The sequence below is a fragment of the Melospiza georgiana genome, chromosome 3 (genome assembly GCF_028018845.1).
Source record: "Melospiza georgiana isolate bMelGeo1 chromosome 3, bMelGeo1.pri, whole genome shotgun sequence".
NCBI classification, from domain to species: Eukaryota; Metazoa; Chordata; class Aves; order Passeriformes; family Passerellidae; genus Melospiza; species Melospiza georgiana.
Genome location: NC_080432.1, coordinates 2,146,486 through 2,164,989, shown reverse-complemented (window position 1 = coordinate 2,164,989; position 18,504 = coordinate 2,146,486). Strand labels below are relative to the sequence as shown.

General features: G+C 44.9%; 1 protein-coding gene across 8 annotated transcripts in view; it reads right to left on the bottom strand.

Annotated features, from left to right (window-relative positions):
* Positions 1 to 5,967: 5,967 nt before the first annotated feature.
* Positions 5,968 to 18,504, bottom strand: part of HMBOX1 (homeobox containing 1) — a 117,878-nt gene continuing 105,341 nt past the window's right edge. For 3 of the 8 annotated variants that reach the window (XM_058019546.1, XM_058019547.1, XM_058019553.1), the window contains exons 9-11: positions 18,028 to 18,122; positions 17,763 to 17,864; positions 5,968 to 14,730 (exon numbers count right to left, since the gene is read on the bottom strand). In XM_058019546.1, coding sequence (XP_057875529.1) covers positions 14,593 to 14,730; positions 17,763 to 17,864; positions 18,028 to 18,122 — 335 coding nt within the window. In that variant the 3' untranslated portion in view covers positions 5,968 to 14,592. The remainder of the gene's footprint in view (positions 14,731 to 17,762; positions 17,865 to 18,027; positions 18,123 to 18,504) is intronic. The other 5 variants (XM_058019551.1, XM_058019548.1, XM_058019552.1 and 2 more) reach the window with 5 other exon arrangements.

Sequence of the window (18,504 nt, the reverse complement as noted above, 5' to 3'; positions counted from 1 at the left end):
GGTTGATAGTTCATCCTCACAGCAGCTGCTGCCAGGGGAAGGTGTGATGGATATTGACCCTCACCTGCATTTGGGATGGAGGCTGGACCAGTTTCCTCAAGGGGCTGTGGTGGGACTGAAGGTGAAGCTCCATCATCTCCTGCCCCAAGCTTCCCATCAGTGACTCCACTACATCCTGTGCTATCCAGTCTCCTTGGGCCCTTTGTTTCTCTGTGATGGATAAATAACAATTCCCAAGCACACCAAGGGCTCTCAGGTTTCCTTTTCTCCTCACAGGGAGCCACCAGCACCTTGCAGGTAAAGGCAGTGACTGGGAGAAGAGTTGGGAATGCTCTTCCCAACACTCAGGGCCTTCACTGCAAGGACATCTGGCAAGAACAGATGGATCCCCCTCAAAGCTGCTCCAACCTTCCCGAAGAGCCAAAGAGCCCCAGAGCCACCAGGGGTGCAGGGTGGATGTTCCTGAGGGGGCACAGGGGGAGTTACAAGCCATCATCACCTCCCCAGCCCTCCTTCCCGACAGCCGAGCCCCCATCCGGGAGCAGCCAGTGTGGGAACTCGAGGCGCTTCCTCCATCCCCATGGGGTGGGACCAAGGTTCACCCCTGGCACCACCCCAGCACTTTCTTCCTTCCCACCATGAGGAGCAACTTCTCACCATGAGGATCTGCTCATCCTCCCTCCCAACCTATCCAATCCATTTTTTTCCCCCAAAATGTCAGGCTGGGGAGCAGCAGCAGACCATGGAAATGTGTTTAGGGAACAACTACAGAGGAATCAACCAGAACATGAATATTCAACTTCACCACGAAGGGGAGCTGGGAAATGAAACATCTCATCTTTCAGCTGAACGAGCAGCCCTTAAGATCAAGACCAGGGTGGATCTGAAGGGGATGATGATGATGATGATGATGATGATGATGATGATGATGATGATGATGATGATGGGCATCACCTGACTCGTTCCCTGTGGAGGAAGGAGGTTGGACACACGGCAGGAGAGGGATACTGCACCTTTGGAACAGTGTCATACACATAAGACAAAGACAGGCATCTGGATGTTAACAAAAATAAGTAACAAAGAAATATGATTAAACAAAATCTCTTCTCACATCATCCTATACTACATCCTCCTTCTGCTTAGCAGAAAATTGTACGTACACAAAAATACAAATACACAATTTTGTAGAACAGTCTGATTTTAATATATTTATATATATTTATATTTATATGAGTGGCAGGTTAGTTCATTATATAGAGCTTTTTGCACTTTTGGCTCATATGCAACAAGGCTTTATAAATTCAGCTTTAGCTTTCATTCAGGTTTTATAGCTTCTTGAACATTTGTTTTCACATTTAAAGCAGCATCCAATTTGCAAGAGGAGTTGGTGGTGGCTACAGCAAGGATCAGGTCAAGAGGTTATTTGGGGGCTGGGGGAGGGGAATATACATTCCAGTGTGTGTGAGTGTGAGTGTGAGTGTGAGTGTGCGCTAGTGCTCATGGAGAACTGCCCAGAGGGTGAGCACACCACTCCAGGATCCCATGGCTACCCCTTGAGGTAGGCAGGACACCTACAACAGCAGATGAGACACAGGCCCAGCCGGGGCAGGGCAGGGATGGGACACTGGGGGGACACTGATGGATCTGGGGACAGTGAAGTGACAGGAGGCAGCTGGTGCCACCCCAGCACAGCCCAGACAGGAGATGCACGGCTGGCACCAGCCACAGCGTGAGACCACAGTGGGACAAAGTCGAGGCACACACAGAATTTGGATGTGAGAACCTCCCCAGCCCTTGCTGGGGTTTTGCTGTTTCTGCGTGGCTCTGGCGTTGTTCCACTGTGCCACACTCACCTACAGCACCCATCTGCTGTCACCAACACCCACTGCAGGGACAATCACTCCTCAGGGAAACCTCGCTTCCAAAAGGCATCTCGGAGCAGGGCCAAGGGCTGTGTGTGCCACAGTGGGTTTCCATCAGGAATGTCCTCATTCCCACCAGGACCCCAGCAATGGATTCCCACGGGATCACTGCTTCTACCAACACCCATCCACTCCCCAGAGGCTGAGTTCCTGCCCTTTGCAGGGATGCCCTCACAGCTTTCCTTGCCAACAGTCCCTTCCCACCGCAGATATTGTCAGAGTGAGAACATTTTGTTGCTAATGAAAAAATAAAACATTTACACACGGATTGCTTTCATTTGCTGAACCCTAAAGTGTTACTAAAACTCCTTCATAGTGTTCTGTTACCTCCTCTCACTGCGGTCAGAAGAAATCCTCCTGTAATTAAATATTTTAAACTATCACTGATACCTCTATTCTTTAAACCCACATAGAATTCCCACCTTTACAAAATTATAACCACCTGCCAATAGCTAGGGTTATTTGGACAACATGTTTAGCAGGTGCCACTATGATAAACCTAGAAATAATTAAGAATATAGGAAGAAACTGCCTTTGGGATTCCAGAGGGGTTCTGGCTGCCCCATCCCTGGAAATGTTCCAGGCCAGGCTGGATGGGGCTTGGAGCAACCTGGGATAGTGGGAGGTGTCCCTGCCCATGGCTGGATGACTTTTAAGGTTCTTTCCAACCCAAACCATCCTGTGATTCCAAAGGAGGCGATCAAAGAAGCACATCAGCTTTTTCCACCCAGAGATGGATGTTTATCACACAGAGCTCTTTGTATCTGCAATCCAAGAGGCAGTTTCCTACTGAATTCCATCCTCTTTGCCACCCACCCCTGATCAGAGATTGCAAACGTTTGGCTGAGGAATGAGATCCCCCCCCAAAAGACTGAGAACCAAGGGGGGCAGCACGAGGAAAGAACAGGGAGTTTTTCCAGCCAAATTCTGCTGGACCCACTGGAGGGATGGATGTGTGCAGGGATGCAGGGAGGGCTCTTTTCTCAAGAGGGAAATGAGGTCTAATCCTATTCCTCCAGCTCACTCTGGAGTCCTGTTCCTCACTTAGGCACTTTTTAAATCGACATTAAGAAAAAAAAAACCCTAAAATGAAAGAAGTACTGCACGTATCTCCCACTTCCCAGGCTTTGGGAGGATCATGAAGACCAAGAGGAAGACAGCCAAGGCAATGTGTCAGGAAAATGGTTTTCCCCATGGCCACAGCTGGCTTTGACTCATCACCCTTTGACAGAACTGCTGTGGAACTCAACTGAGTTTAAATCTGGGTTTTCAGCCTCTCCCATTGTGCCATCCCATGGGATCTGATTTCCAATGGGACACGGGGCTCTCCAGCCTCAGCAGCAGCACTGGGGGGAGAAATGCTGCCCAGAAGCATCCAGAGCTCCAGCACAAAATCAGGGAGGCTTTGATGACATTCAGAAAGACACTCCTGGAGCCAACAGCAAGGAAAAAGGGATTTTGCTTTTGGGTTTTTACTGGGTGATAGAATGGGGAATCTGTCCCTCCCGAAAGACCAAACAGGGCTCTGACCCCACAGCAACCAAAAACCAGCTTCAGGTCAGCACACGGCTCAGGATGACACCCAAATTCACACAGAAACCACAAAAAAGGAACAGAAAATTCAGTGGGTAACACTGGAAGATGGGAAGCTCAAAATCCAAACTGTTTTCACTGTAATTTTTCATTTGGAAAAGTGACTTCAAGATTTCCCAATGATTTTTCAAGCCGAAACCAACTTATGAATAATAATACTAATAATGATAAGCTACTCTGGCTGCACTGAGGGATCCCTAACCCTGGATAAATGAAGTGTCCAAGGGAAGCAGCAGACTCCTGGGAAAGCTGTGCAAATCCAGGCATCCTGTCCCAAACACCCACATTAAAAACAGGCACACAAAGCAGGAAAATCCACTGCTCCAATGAAGGTTCCAACACAAAGGGCAAGCAAGGCAAAATAAATTGGAACAAAAAAAGGCCAGGCTGGATGGAGCAGCCTGGGACAGGGGAAGGTGTCCCTGGCCATGGCAGGGGCAGGAACTGGATGAGCTTTAAGGTCCTTTCCAACCCAAACCATTCCATGATTCTATGAAAAAAAAGCATTTCCACCTTGTCCCTCTCCCTGTCTCCAACCCCCTGATTTCACAAGGATTGTGCAAGTGAAGAACCTGCTGTAAACTGGCTGAATTTATGAGCTGATTTTTTTTTTTTTTTTTTAACCGGCCAAAGTAGATAAAATTGTTCATATTTATTTAATATATACTTCAAGTAAGTAATGGATACAGCACCATCTAAAAGGCCAAAGGAAAGGGGAATGTCTCCCAGTAAACAAATCTTCCCAGTGAAAAAAGAAGACAGGCCAAGTAATAATAATAATAATAATAAAAAATTATACTTAAAAATTGCTATTTCTGTGATTTTTCTAACCATCCAAACTGCAAGGATGGAAGGGAGAAGGGTCTGAGAGCTGGGAAACCCCAGAGTAGAAAGTTTGGAAGCTTCTGCCCTATGCTGGATTGCTTTTTACAGGGTGGAAACAACATAAATCCCTTTCTTGGAGGCTGCAAGGACAACAGCTTCTGGTCAGAGCACTTCAGAAGAGGCAAACCAGGTAAAATTACAAACCAGGGATTACTGGGATGTGAAGGAGCTTGCATGAAAGACAAAAGAAATTATTTCTATGAGAAGCACTGAAATCTGGGAAAATAATGTGAAAATAGTAATTCAGTGCAAAGAATCAACTTCAGAGGGAAGGAAATGGCTCAGAGCAGTTGAGGAGGGCTGAGCTCAGGGTCCACAGGAATTCCTTCCAGGAATGCAGGCTCCATGCAGGAAATAAGGAGACTTCAGTTCAGCAAGAGGGCTTGTGCTGGCTGTGGGATTGTTTGAAGCCCTCTGAAAGTGGTATTTGTGGAAATCAGCTGCTGAGGCACTGCAGCCCAATAAAAAGGGTTGTAGTTGATCAAATTCTATTTATGCTGAATTTTTGGGGTAATTTTTATTGTATGGAACTGGAAGTGGGGTTAGAGACATAAGGCACAACGTGTTCTCTGATGGAAAGTTCTTGCTGCAGAGAACCCCTCCAGAACTCAAATCTCTATAAACTATTCAATATTCTCAACAAGTTCTAAAGGTAAAAGACACATTTTATCTCTTTGGAGTCACAGATTTACAATTAAGGCCAGAAGGGACCAGGGTGTCACCTACAAGGAGACCCTGAAGGTCGGGTGGCCTCCCACAATCCTGATGCAAACTCCCTATTTCCATCTACTTCATAAAAAAATAATAATTAAAAAAAACCCCCACAAACTTAACCCTAATTGAAAGTGTCTCTCTATTCTGCATCACTCTTTACAAATTTATCACAGATATCCAATGGATTTATAAACATTCCCACATCTCAACAGCATTTATTTTCTCCAAGGCCCTGGAGAAAGAGAACTGAGACTTACAAAGCTCTACAGAAAAAAAGATTTGTGTAAGTAAAGAGCTCTGAAGGAAGTAAGTGCTGAACTGAACTGTTTGAATTGTTCCTGTGTGCCAAGGTGGGAATGTTTGGTTAAACTGAGAGGGAACCCTGCAGGGAAATCTTCCAGGGCCTAAAGGGGCTCCAGGAGAGCTGGAGAGGGACTGGGGACAAGGGATGGAGGGACAGGACACAGGGAATGGCTGCACACTGCCAGAGGGCAGGGATGGGTGGGATATTGGGAAGGAATCCTTGGCTGGTAAGGTGTGGTTGGGATGGAATTCCCAGAGCAGCTGTGGCTGCCCCTGGATCCCTGGCAGTGTCCAGGGCCAGGCTGGGCAGGGCTTGGAGCAGCCTGGGACAGTGGGAGGTGTCCCTGCCCATGGCAGGGGTGGGATGGGATGGATTTAATGGCCCTTCCCACCCAAACCATTCCAGGATCCTCGGAACTACCTCTGTGAGAAAATGAACACAAGCACAGCTCAAACACGGGACAGCTCCTAAACCACTCCAATTCTCTCACCAACAAAGATCCCAAGGTGTTTCTCCCTTTCAGGGAGCAGTTCCAGATGCTGTGCAACATCCTGAATTCCTTCACCATTCCAAACCCAAACTCATCCCACTCCATCCCATACCCTGGAGGTGGAGATGCTCCTGCTGCTGTTTTCACTCCATAATTTCACCAATTGTTTTCAAGCAGCTTGGATGTGTCAGGGACAGCCTGTTTGGCTTGAAAAGATCTGTCCACAATGCACAAGGGAAATGGGAAACCTGGTCAGTGAGGTGATACTCGGAATTCCTGGCTCTGGGCAGCTCCTGAAGAGTATTTTCCACCCTGTCCCTACAGCCCTGTCAAAGAGAGACAGCAAAAACTTCATCAGCAGGCAGACTTAAAAAAAAAATTCTATCCAAAGTCAAACGTGCTTTGAGGAATGGAATAAATGCTTAACATTCTTAATGGAATATACTGGGTGAGAAATATTAATTAATAATTTACTTTCATTATCTCTTTGCCCTCCTTGAGCGATCTGACGGATAAACTGTGTAAGTAAAATGTATTTTTAAATCTCAAATGATGTCAAATATATCTCAGAAGGCTGAATCCAACCTCTTAATTAAAGAGGTGGGTTATTTAAGCTACATATGCCATCTTGCCATAACATGGAAGACTTTAATTAGTTAAGGAGAAGGGAGAGGAGGACGGGGAAGCTGAATTGAGGCCAGTGACAGCAGCAAGTGAATCTCTAAAAATATATTTTCTAAAACAGAAGTTGTTCCCATTGGTACTGTGAGTGCAATGGGAACTGTGCTCGAAGAACTGAAGTACCCACAGCCACAGGTCTTCTCTGAACTGGGATTCACAAGGATTTCAGTGCAAAGAAGCTGAAAAGTAACTGGAAGATTTAAATAAAAGCCTAAGGAAGTCCCTAAATTCTCTCAAGGATTTTTTGGTGATAGGAAGCTGCTAGTTTTACTAAATTTGACTCAAGAGTCCCTCTAAGCATCTTTACATGCCAACAAAATGTGGAAACCTGCCTGGTAAGGGGAGAACAGCACTATGGAAAAATCTGGTCAAGAAATTTAAGGGCAGAAATGGAGCACAGGCTCTGCAGTGCTCAGTGGGCAACAGATACTCACAAAAACAGATTTAAAAGGCACAGAACACCCCATGGCAGATGCTTTTGGAGACTACAGCAACAGATCAGGGGAAAATGATGATATTTTGGGTCACCACCAGATATCCTGGGTGAATGGCAAGGATGGTGTCCAGCCAGCTCTCCTGTGAGGGGAATTTTGAGATTTTTTGAAGGAAAAAGGGGAATTAGCTCCCATCACTACACTGTGTTACTTGAGAGAGCAGAGCTGGAGGAGAACACGGCAAGAAGTGCTGATAAGGCTTCCAAAGAGGGAATGGGAATTTGGAATGGCACCCAAGAGCCAGGGACATTCCCTGCTCCAAGGAAAACTCAGGATGGGTCCAGTGGAGCTCATGGCTCATCCTCTTCATCTCCTTAAATCCACAATGAGCCAGAAGAGCTAAACCAGGCCCTGGCAATCTGTCCCCAGGCTGTCACACCACCAAATGTCCTCTTTGTCTCCCGAACTCGCTGGGAGTGACACGCACGTGGAGCAGGAACACAGAATCGGGAGGGGCAGCTTTGCATAGAAACTGAGCTCGGTTCAGTCCCTGCTCTTGTAAGTCACCATTCACCGAGGTCATTATTTAAGTTTACAGAGGAGCTGTGTTCCAAGTGTCACTAATAACACCGGCATTAAAAGAGAATTAGGGGGCGGGAGATCTTCTGTTTTCAATCACAGAAAAGACAGAAATCCTTTTAATCACGGCCATGCCAATCCCCGCAGTTCTAAAGCCGCTAATTACCCGTCAGGGACACCCAGGCATTGAAAAGAGCTGCCATCACTGCGACTGCCATACTCCCATGCATTTATCCTGCCCATCCCAATTACCCTGGCTGCAGCCTGAAAGGATTCAGCACAAGTGTGCTGGGTGTTTTGATCAGCAGAACACACCCGCTGCCATTGAGCACAGAGGGAATAAATGGCAGAGGGAGGCTTCTGCCAAGGCAGCTGAGGGAGAGATGTTCTGCACATACAGAAACATCAAAGGCCCATCACCAGCCCGCTCCAGCTCAATGGTTTCAGTTCATTCCTGCTCGAGCTCTTGGCTGGAGCACTCCAGACCTCCCTGAAAGAATGGGAAAGAGCTCCACGCTGCAGCCATCAAGCCCAGCGGTTCTTTCACTGCATCAGCCTGATTAAAAGGGACATTTAAAATGTCCTGTGAATTCTTCCCCCTCCCCGCGTTTCAAATGGCAAATTCTTTTCTAGCTCTGTGGCAGTTGGGGCTGCTCCATCCCTGGAAATGTCCAAGGCCATTGGAGCAAGCTGGGATAGTGGAAGGTGTCCCTGTCAATGGCATGGGTGGGACTGGATGCTCTTTAAAATCCCTTCCCACTCAACCCACTCCACAATTCTCTGATATAAACTACAGAACAAACAATACCAGGCCATTTTTAAGTGACAAAAACTCAAGGCCAAGGATGGCAACAAACTCTTTAGTAAAAAAGTTTAAATTTTTCTCCCTCTGCCTCACTGCTGCCACCGAGATAAAACTTCCATTGGTTTGATTTGATTTACGTTTGTTGGACAAAAACCAACATCAAATCACTGTCACCATACTGACAGTCCTCAAAACACCCAACCACGCTCCTCTAGTTGTAACACATTTCTCACAAAGGAAAAAAAAAAGATAATTTCAGTGTATTTTAAATTTGGATTTGTAGCTGCCATCTCTAGAATGCCTCTGGTTTTCATGAATGTGCAACGTCTTTAGTCAGACAGTTCAAACCCCGTAAATTTGACAGCAGCAAGAGAGGCAGAAATGAAGGTTTTAGGGCTGTACCAAATCCCTTTTGGCCAATAACTGATCCAATATCCTGAGTAAATATCCCAGCTGCTCAAAAGCCCAAAGGGGAATGTTTTAGGTTGAAATATCTTCTCGGGAACTGCAAGGTATTTTTTTGGTCAGGTGATCAACCTTCCCTTCCAAGGAATCACAGTGAAAACTCCACAAAACTCCATTAAAGTAGCCGGGATCAGGATCCAACCCCTGACTGCTGCTACAAACACAGAAAATCCATGGAAGGAACATATATTAAGGTCACTGACATGTAACACAATTTTAAGACCAATCCTGCCAACAAATATTCCTGCCAAAAGCTGCACCAAACCAAAGATTATTGCCTACAAGCTTAAGACTTTGATCAAAATAATATTATCGAGTTAAATAACATCAAAGAGTGCAAGAGCTACTTGAGTGAGAAAACTCAGATAAAATGAGAGCAAAGTTTTGACAAAACCCCCTAAAATTTGCTGGTAATTACACAATGAGTTTGAAAGAAGCTGATGAGCACTGGGAAGTGGGGGCTGCACCATGATGGAGCTGGAGTGGGAGGAGGAACATTATTATAAATATTAATTAAAATGAGTAGGGATAAAGCAGAGGAGGGGTTGGAAACCATCCCTAGCTGAACACTCCCAGCTCAGGATTATGGGCAGGGTCTCACAGTGAATTTAGTAATTTGCAAAGGAAAATGTGACTCCAGTTTTGGATTCCAGTTAGGATCATGCACAGGGAACCAACATCCTGCATCAAGGCAGCAATTCTGAGTTTGGAAAATTCTTACACCAATTTTAGTGGGTTTAATTGTATGAAAAATAAAACCTATTTCAGCTACCACACTGCTTTTCCTAGAAGTGGCCAACAGCATAAGGAAAGGGGGATCCAAGTGAGCAAAATATGACTTTTTCCCAATCAAACCCTTCCAGCTCCTAATAATCATCAATTTGTGATTTATTGACCCAAAATTTCTGGCTTATCACAGCAGTCACCAGTGGTCTTGAGTTAATCTCAATTTTTCCTGAAATAGGTTCAGCTATGTGGAGTTTCTCACTTGCACTCACAGCAGCAAGACAAAGATAAATCTTCACAAATGAAGGCAAAAACTGATCTACAAATCACAAATGTTACAAAAACATGAAAAAACTTACCAGTCTGACGTTAGGTAATGAAACAAACAGAATAAGTCAAATATCCCTGAAGAACTGTGTAAACAGAGCAAATAATTAATGAAATCTCTAACTTATGGCTTGATTGGAGCCTGGAGCCAGACCCTGCAAATAAAGCTCCCCTCTATTAGTAAACTAGAAAAGATAATTTTTATGAACAGCAAAACAGAAAAAACCCTCAACAAATTACCAGGATTTCTTTAAACAAGTCAACATGTACAAATCAGAACTAGGGAACACCTCAGCCTGAGCAGGTCGGCACAGGATCAGAGAATAATTTAGGTCAGAAGAGACCTCTAGAGGTCTCTAATCCAACCCTGTCCAGTTGAATTTTGAGTATCCCCAAGAATGGGAATTTCACTGACTTTCTGGGCCATTTCTAGCACTGAGCATGAAAATACTTCTATTTATACTCATCTGGGATTTTCCTTCATGCAGCTTTAGCCCTCTGCCCCTCAGGGTTTTGCTGGGCACCTCTGAAAAGAGCCTGGCTCTGCCTTCTCTGGAATCACAGAATATCCTGAGTTGGAAGGGACCCACACGGATCATCAAAGTCCAACTCCTGATCCTGCACTAGGCAAAACTAATTTATTAAGACAGTTAAAACCCAGAGCCAGTCTGGACAACCCCAGCTCCTGCAATCTCCCACTATGTGGCATGTGCTCCAACCCTCCCATCTGCCCCCTCCTGCCCATGCCATGGCCCCACAAATGATGGACAGAGGGGTCCAAACCCTTTCCATGACCTCCTGAAGGCTCTTAATGAGATTCCTTAATTACTGCAAGGGTGCACTGCAGACTCACATCCAGCACAGGATTTCACTGCAACCACATGTGTGTCTGCAGAGTATTCAACAGAAAACAAATCTGCTGATTTTTATCAACTCATAAGGCTTTTGTAAATGTTTGGGATCTCATACTTCAGGAAAAAGGGTGGGGGAACTAAAAAAATACCCAACACCAAAACAATCCAGAAAAGAAGTGGAGGTAGAAATTGTTGTTTTAAGAAGACGGTCAGAGACAACAACTCAAGTAAAAGGACTTTATGAGGGACAAAATATCAGCCAGAACTCACTCTACGAAGGCAAAAGCAATCTGTGACCATCACAGATGAGGAGCTTCTTAAATTAACTTCTTCTCTGTTCACAGAACAAAAAGGTAGCTCAGATCTGCCACCAGAGCCACTTCAACGAAACAAACTGCAGTGTGACTCCAGCCTGGCTACAACAAACTGCCACTCCACTGCACTGCTACCCAGATGAGGCTTCATTTCCAAGGCAGCCCACAGGCAGAAAGACAAAGACAACTCCCATATTGTGGAAAAAGCCCCAAAAGAAAGAATTACAGGATTCCTGAATTCCAGGACACAGCCTCCGCTGATTCTTTCACTTACTCCAGATCACATTCGCTCGCCTCGGTACCATCAGCACCTGTCCCATTACAGATAATTCACCTCAAACCAAAAAGGATTGACTAGCTGCAAATGAACTTCCAGAATGAAGGGAACAACCTGCCAGGAGCACCCTGGGGACAGCTGAGGTGCCACTCGTTCCTTGTACCTCCTGATACCCAAGGAGAAGCTGGAACACACACACCTCAAACACTGACCCCATGGAACCAAGGGGCTGATTCCTCAAAAATTTGACATTTTCCCTAGTAAGATGACAATGTGGGAAGGTAAAAAACTGGGTGTTTACAGCCCAGGAAGATCTGCCAATCTCCAGTTGCTCACAAGGGGCTTTTTACCTGTTTAACCTTCAGAGAAGATGCTGTGTGGGATGTCAGCAGCTTCCTGACAGTGACAAACAGAATTAAGACCAGATTATTCTACATTAGATGGTACAGACACACAATTTCAATGGTGTTACTTTGATCCTGCATCACATGAACCTATAATCAGGATACAGAAGTTATAATGCTATTTTTATTCTTCCCTATTGCTTTAAAAAGGCAAAGCCTCAAACAATGCCTTTTTTTTTTTACAGATACTGTAGTAAGCAATAAGCAGTATTTCTTTTAAAATTGCAGCTGTCCAACAGTTTGAGTCTGTTCTTTTTAAAATGAAACAGCCAGAACAAATGGTGGTGGCAAGCCCAACGTAAAGAGGTCATCGATTATTAAAATCTCCTTACTATAAATCGTGGATGTTGCTTGTCAGCTCAGTGTGTGACTGTGGAATGAATAAGTAGGTAAAATTCCACTAAGGCTCGAGTTTGCTCGATCATTCTGCTGTGCAAAAATAGAAATAAAAGCTCTCCCCATCCTTTCACTCCTAAGTACCAAAACATTCATACAGGCAGTAAGAAAATAACTGCAGTGGTGCAATGGTCACTGATCCAAGTCCTGCCTTTCCTGAGTCCGCCCTGATGCTACTCATGAATTTGCCTACTCGAGAAATGCAATAAAACAGGAAAAAAAGACGGCTTCATTCTGCTCCAGTGATCTGTATCTAAGGAAAGCACATAAATTCTCCAATGAAATCCATAAGTGGAAGTCGAGGCCAAGCCCTACCTATAGATCTTCCAAGGGACACAGAGGTGGCACGGCGGTGCCCTCCGAGAGCACAGGATCTCCTCAGCACGTGGGAAAGCAGTTTGCTCCACATGGACAGAGGAAAAGCTGAGCTGGAGGGCTCAGCCTGGCTCAAAAACTGCTCAGGAGCCACACTGGAGCCATCACGAACCTCTCTGAGGGTTAAGAGGGAGGAAGGGGTGAGAACAAGGCGAGATACAGGAATTTCCCCTTGCTCCACCTCCAAAGCAGAGGGGAGCAAAGGGAAACCACCCATCCTTGAGCTGTTTTCCCCTCTTTAGGCTATCCCCACACAAACTGGGAAGATAAAGAGGAACGTGGAGGGAAATGCTATGCAAACTTTTCTGTATGTGTCTCCATACAAAAATTTCCGTAGGTTTTGAATTTGTTCTCTGTTAATGCAACACAGCCCTGCCCGTCTCTAACGCTTCTCGTGCTGTTTCCATCCAAACGTTTCCTCTTACCGGCAGCAACATATCATTTTATCAGGATGCCAGGAGATCATTTCCACACAATGCTAGCAGATGTAATTTTCTTAGATGCACACACAGTTCATCATTTAGATACTAGATGACAAGGTGATTGCAGGGTGACTCTGTAATGCAAGTTCGCTGTTTGGTATTTGGAATTCTCAAATGATAAAAAAAAGACTTATCAAATATAAATATCTTTAAGAAAAAAGTAACAAAAGTGCTACATATGATCAAGGAAAACAATTCCATTAGTTCCTGCTACTTAGAGTAGGTTTGCTTTACAAATATTACCACATCCATTATCAGTATGGCTTCCAATTATTAATTAAATTGCTCGTAGCAGTATAGCTTTCTCACACCTTAACAAAGACAGAGTAAAGAGAACACAAAACATTCACACCCCATTTCTCAGGTAAGAGATCCTCCTGCCTTCAAACAAACAAAAGAAGTTCGTATTTAGGAGAATATTTATGCTCTGATGGTTATCTAGCAAAGGTCAGATGTCGAATTCTCCAGAAACCTTTCAGGCTAGTCAGGACGTAGGCATTACTTACACAGGCGTGTAAAAATCCACTCACCCATTTCAGGACCTTAACAACCTTCCTGGAAAACATTGCTTTCGAAAGTGGCAAAGTGGAGAGGGGAGCAGAGCGGGGACAGAAAAGGTGAGAGAGGAGGAATTAAAGGTGAAATTGTTAATGACAGATGGCTAAGAGTCTAGACCTCTTCTGAGCAGGCACTGCCAGCCATGCCAAGAACGAGCAGTGGTTCTGAGAAGTGGACTTGTTGTCCATTTAGACATTCAGCTCATTTTTCATTTGATCCCAGGCTGGGCTTCGACCACGGTCGCAGAGGCAGAAGGCAGCACTTCTCCACTAAGCCACGCAGCTTGTGAGAGCAGAGGATGTCTGTGCTGAACGTGTGAGCATCAACTGAAATGTGGGGATGTGTTTCCAATGGACATTCTCGGCACAGCACCCGAAAAGTAAACGGAGTCACTGTATGACCAGTGAGGCACGGCTTATTGCAGCTGGAAATCATTTATTCCCATGCTGGAGTGGGGTTTCTAAGTGTTCTTTTTACTCTCTGTTGATATCCCAGTCTGGTGTCCATCGACCCTGTGCCACTACCTCAGCTTGCATCCTTTCAGTCTCAGGGCAGGGAAAGCGTACGGACTATCGGTTTCAACACCATCTCTAAGGTTATCCAAGATTTTAAGTGTAGCCTAAAGACTTGTAATTGAGGGCTGTCTAAAATACCTGGAAGCACTTTGAATGCTAAGACAGAGCAGCAAGATTTTTTTTTTTCTCTTTTTTTTTCTTTTTTTTTTTTCTTTTTTTTTTTTTTAATTTTACCTTTCTAGCCACTGGGGGCCGGGAGAGGGAGGTTGGTTGGTTGATTGATTATTTATTGGGAATTAATACTGAGAGAGTATATGCAAAGGCTGAGGGCACCATGCCATCTTCACAGAACAAGACCCTAACAGCTAACTGACGTACAAGAAACTGCAAAGTTATACTGTAAGAACACATATTAAGGACTGAGGAAAGTCTGCTAAGGTGCTACGTCTAAAACTAAGTTACTTCTTGCTTTGACCCTCCCCTCTCTTGGCATCAGTCGTCGTCCAGAGCCTCTGTCTTGATCTCATTGGCTCCTTGCCGGGCCAGCGCCAGGATGGTGTGGTTGACTGCTGCCATCTCCACTGCTAAGGAAATGGGGTCTTGGTGGTCACTATGGCTAGTGCTGTCATCCTGGGAACCATGTGGGAAGGAGCAGAGAGAAGCAGGGTTATTCCACGAGTCCAAAAAAAACACAGCAGAGAAAAAAAAAATGCGCCGAGTGATTGTGGGGGGACAGAGCGGGGTGGTCATCACGTGGGTTTAGGACTGGTTTACAACTGATTTAGGACTGGTTTACAACTGGTTTAGGACTGATTTCCCTCACTGTGCAGACAAAGGTAAACCAGGCAGGGAGTGGGGGACCCAGCTCTGGAGGAAAATATTGAATTATAAAGACACAACAAGTGATACACAAGGTTAAATCAGGGAAGTAAATTAAGACAGGAATCACTGGGCATGGCACAGGTACATGCTTATAGCTGGAATATACAGTTCTGGTCACCCCTGGTCATGGCAGGGGGTGGAATGAGATGAACTTTAAGGTCTCTTCCACCCCAAACCATTCTGTGGGTTCTCTGATTCTGTTTAATGCCACAACAGAAAAAGAAAAGGCAGAGAAAAGAAAAATCCCAAGGGAAGAAGTTTCCTCATGAGAAAAAGCTAAACAGAGTCAAGTTCCTCCAGTTTGGGGAAGAAATGGCTGATGGTTGATATGATAAATGTTTATTACAAATAATTGGAAAATAAGAGGACAATTGTCCTTGGTTTTTTATGATTTAATAATCAAAGACACTGGCTGGAATGATAATGTGATCCAAGGCAGCAGTGGGAAGCACTGCTCACTTAGCACAGCTCAGTTCAGGATTCACTGATTTTTACATCAGACAAAAGTAAAAATGGCTTTAAAAGGTGTATGTTTGACAAGTCCAAGGGAAATCAGTCTGCTAGAAATTATGGAAACTCAGGAAACCTCTTAAAACTACTGACTTCCAGAAGCTGGAAGCTACTAGAATGAAATAATTCTATATACATTAGAAAAGTATTTTCTGTAACTACTACTATTGACCAAAACCATGACACAAACTGAGTCTAAGCCTTGGTCCAAGTCAGCATCCTGTGAAAACACTGAATTCACACAGATATAGGGGAAAAGATGCTGGAAAACTCTTCCAATGCTAAGAAAACCAGTGACAGAAGGGGACTGGAACCACCATAAATCAAATAGGGAATTTTGGGAAAAATCATGGTGCTTTCTCCTCTTTAAAACAGGGACTAATAATTATCCCCCTGTGATCTTGGATTTTTAAATTATTACCATTTACAGAAAGGAAATGATAAACATTTATGAGTCTCCCAACAGCCTTCAAGTGATGAAATTGTGATTTAAAATTTAAAACGTGCACAGACTATTTTTAAATTAAGATGATGGGTGGCAAAAGTTGAGGAGGACAAAAAAAAGTCAGGATTTGGTAAAATCCTGGGATTATTTAGAAGGATTCATTCACTTATAACAAGGGTCTGGTAAATTTTAGGGCTTCTCAGAAATCTTTGTCATGGTACAAATACAGAGCCCTAAAATCTGGGGTTTAGGCCCTTTGTTAGTATTCAGATGAACTTTGTGTTTGAACTTTGTGTTTTAAAGTTTATTAGAGTTTAAGCGTACCTGTGAGAAACAGAATTTCTGGGTTTAACAGCTATGGGATGTTAAATGGTCATCAGGAGAACTTGCCATTTAATCTGCTTTGCTGCTGATGACTAATTACACCTCATGGAGGAGCCCAGATTACTGAGAAATGTCATTTCTAAGGCCTTTAAACAAAGATCTTTAAATTTTAATAACCCATTTATTTCTCTTTCCAAAGTATCCTGGTTAATGCACAGAAGAAAAACATAGTTCAGGAGTCTACATCACGCTCCACCTCAGTGTTCCAGTCCTGTCTGTCTGACAGGGAATTTTCTGGCCTTGGCAGTGGTTTCTAAATATTTTATGGCAGTAACAAAGCAGCTTCTCATCACTGAGAGCCAGAAAAGTTGGTTCCACCAAATTTGCTGGTGCTGACCTATAAAAAGGGTCTCAATCCGCACCAGGAGCAGAGCAGCTGGGGATGCCAGCTCTGCCAGGGATCTTCTGCACTGGGCCAGAGCCAAGTGTGCCAGGGACTCATTCCAGGACACTCAGCTGCTGTTCCACTCCACCAGCAGCATTTGCAGAGGGAGAACTCTCAGATTCTCCCAGAAAAGGCAGGGAAAAGTGGTCCAGCCCAGCTGTGGGGTAGCACAGAAATATCTCCTGTAAAAAGCAGGAGTGAACTGGTTGAGTCACTGGTGCCAAACACACACAACCATGGGGGTTTGGTTGGAGCTGGTTTCCCAACACTGGGAAACCAACCAAATTTCCCAATACTGGGAAAATTGGGAAGGGGATTCAAACCTGTCAGGAAGGTGTGTGAGGAAGGGTCACCAACTTTAGGGTAGATGAGGGCTCAGAGTGTGGTAAGGGGTATTCTTTTGCTAAGAGGATTTAAAAAAGAAGTTGCTGTCAAGGGTTAAAAATAACCAAGAGAAAGAGAGAACGGGCAAGAATTAAAATGCAAAAGCAAACAAACAAAAAAAAAAAAAAAAGACAGATAATATGTAAAGAATCCAAATAGTGGCACACTCTTACAGAACAATATGGAATGGGCCAATTAAAGGTCAAAGCTTAGTAAATCAAGTCCTTTCCCCCCAGCCTTCACCCTTTGTCTGCCAGTGTCTGAGGGGTGATCCTGAGAAGCTCCTGAAAGAACAGAGGGAGCTCAGGAACTTACAGGAGGGTGCTGGGTGCTCAGAATCCAGCTGGGAAAGGGTGGCACAAGGAATTCTGAAGGGTCCTGGGTAGGGCTCCCTCCTGCTCATGTCTGGGGCTGGGTCAGCAGCTCACAGCAGGGATGGCCCTGGCTAGAGCAGGGCCCTTCATGCAGAAAGAAATCAGAGGTGCAGGAGGTACCCAGTTTTTCAGGGATAACTGCAGGTGCCTGACACACAGGACTGTGAAAGACCTGTCCATCCCTTCCTGAGGGAGGGGAACTCAGAGTGACAGGGAAGTAGAGCATGGGTATGGCAGGGCTCTGGCTGAGGTGAGGCTCTCCTCAGACACCGTGTGTGGTGTGAGGGGTGTAACTTGCTTGTTTGGAGCAGATCCTCCTGTCTTCTTCTACCTTCTCTGCTTCTCTGCCTCCCTCGGAACACCGTCCCTCCTCCTCCCCGTTGCGTACTTGCCAAGTGTCCTGTTGTGAGGCAACAAATCCACGTGGGTCAATACTGGGTATTCTCACCCTCTCCCCATCACAATGGCACAAAAGCCAAACAAAACAGGATTTTCAAGAAGCAAAAGGGCCTTTCTGAGGTGTTTGAGTTCTCCCTTTTCGGCCACCAGGCTCCAGTGCTCACCTGCTCTGAGTAGTCGTTGCCGTCCACGTCGTCGCTGTTGGAGTGACCTCCTGGACTCTGTACATCTATTCCATGGCTCTCCAGGATTGCTGCTTCTTCGAAAAAAGCAAATGGATCCCTCATTTATCTGATGCATTGGAGGAGTTAAAGTAACTCAGGGTTTTTTTTTTCCCTTTTTCAGGAAGTTAGAATAACTGGAGGAACAGGGTTAGTACTTAGCACCTTTCTCTTCACTCTCCAATACTGGGGAATATAGCACAGGTACAAACACTGGTTTGCCTGAAATCCTTCCCTGCCAACTACCAGACCTGTCTGAGAGTAAAAATCACTGTATTCCAGCCAGTCCTAACAGAAATCAGTGTCATTTCTGAGGTATTGGGGTGACAAAGGCATTCCCTGTAAATCTTCCCCCATAGTTTGGACTGGCAGGACTCAAGGGGGTGAGGAATGTCTGAAAATAGATGGGAGAAATTTCTG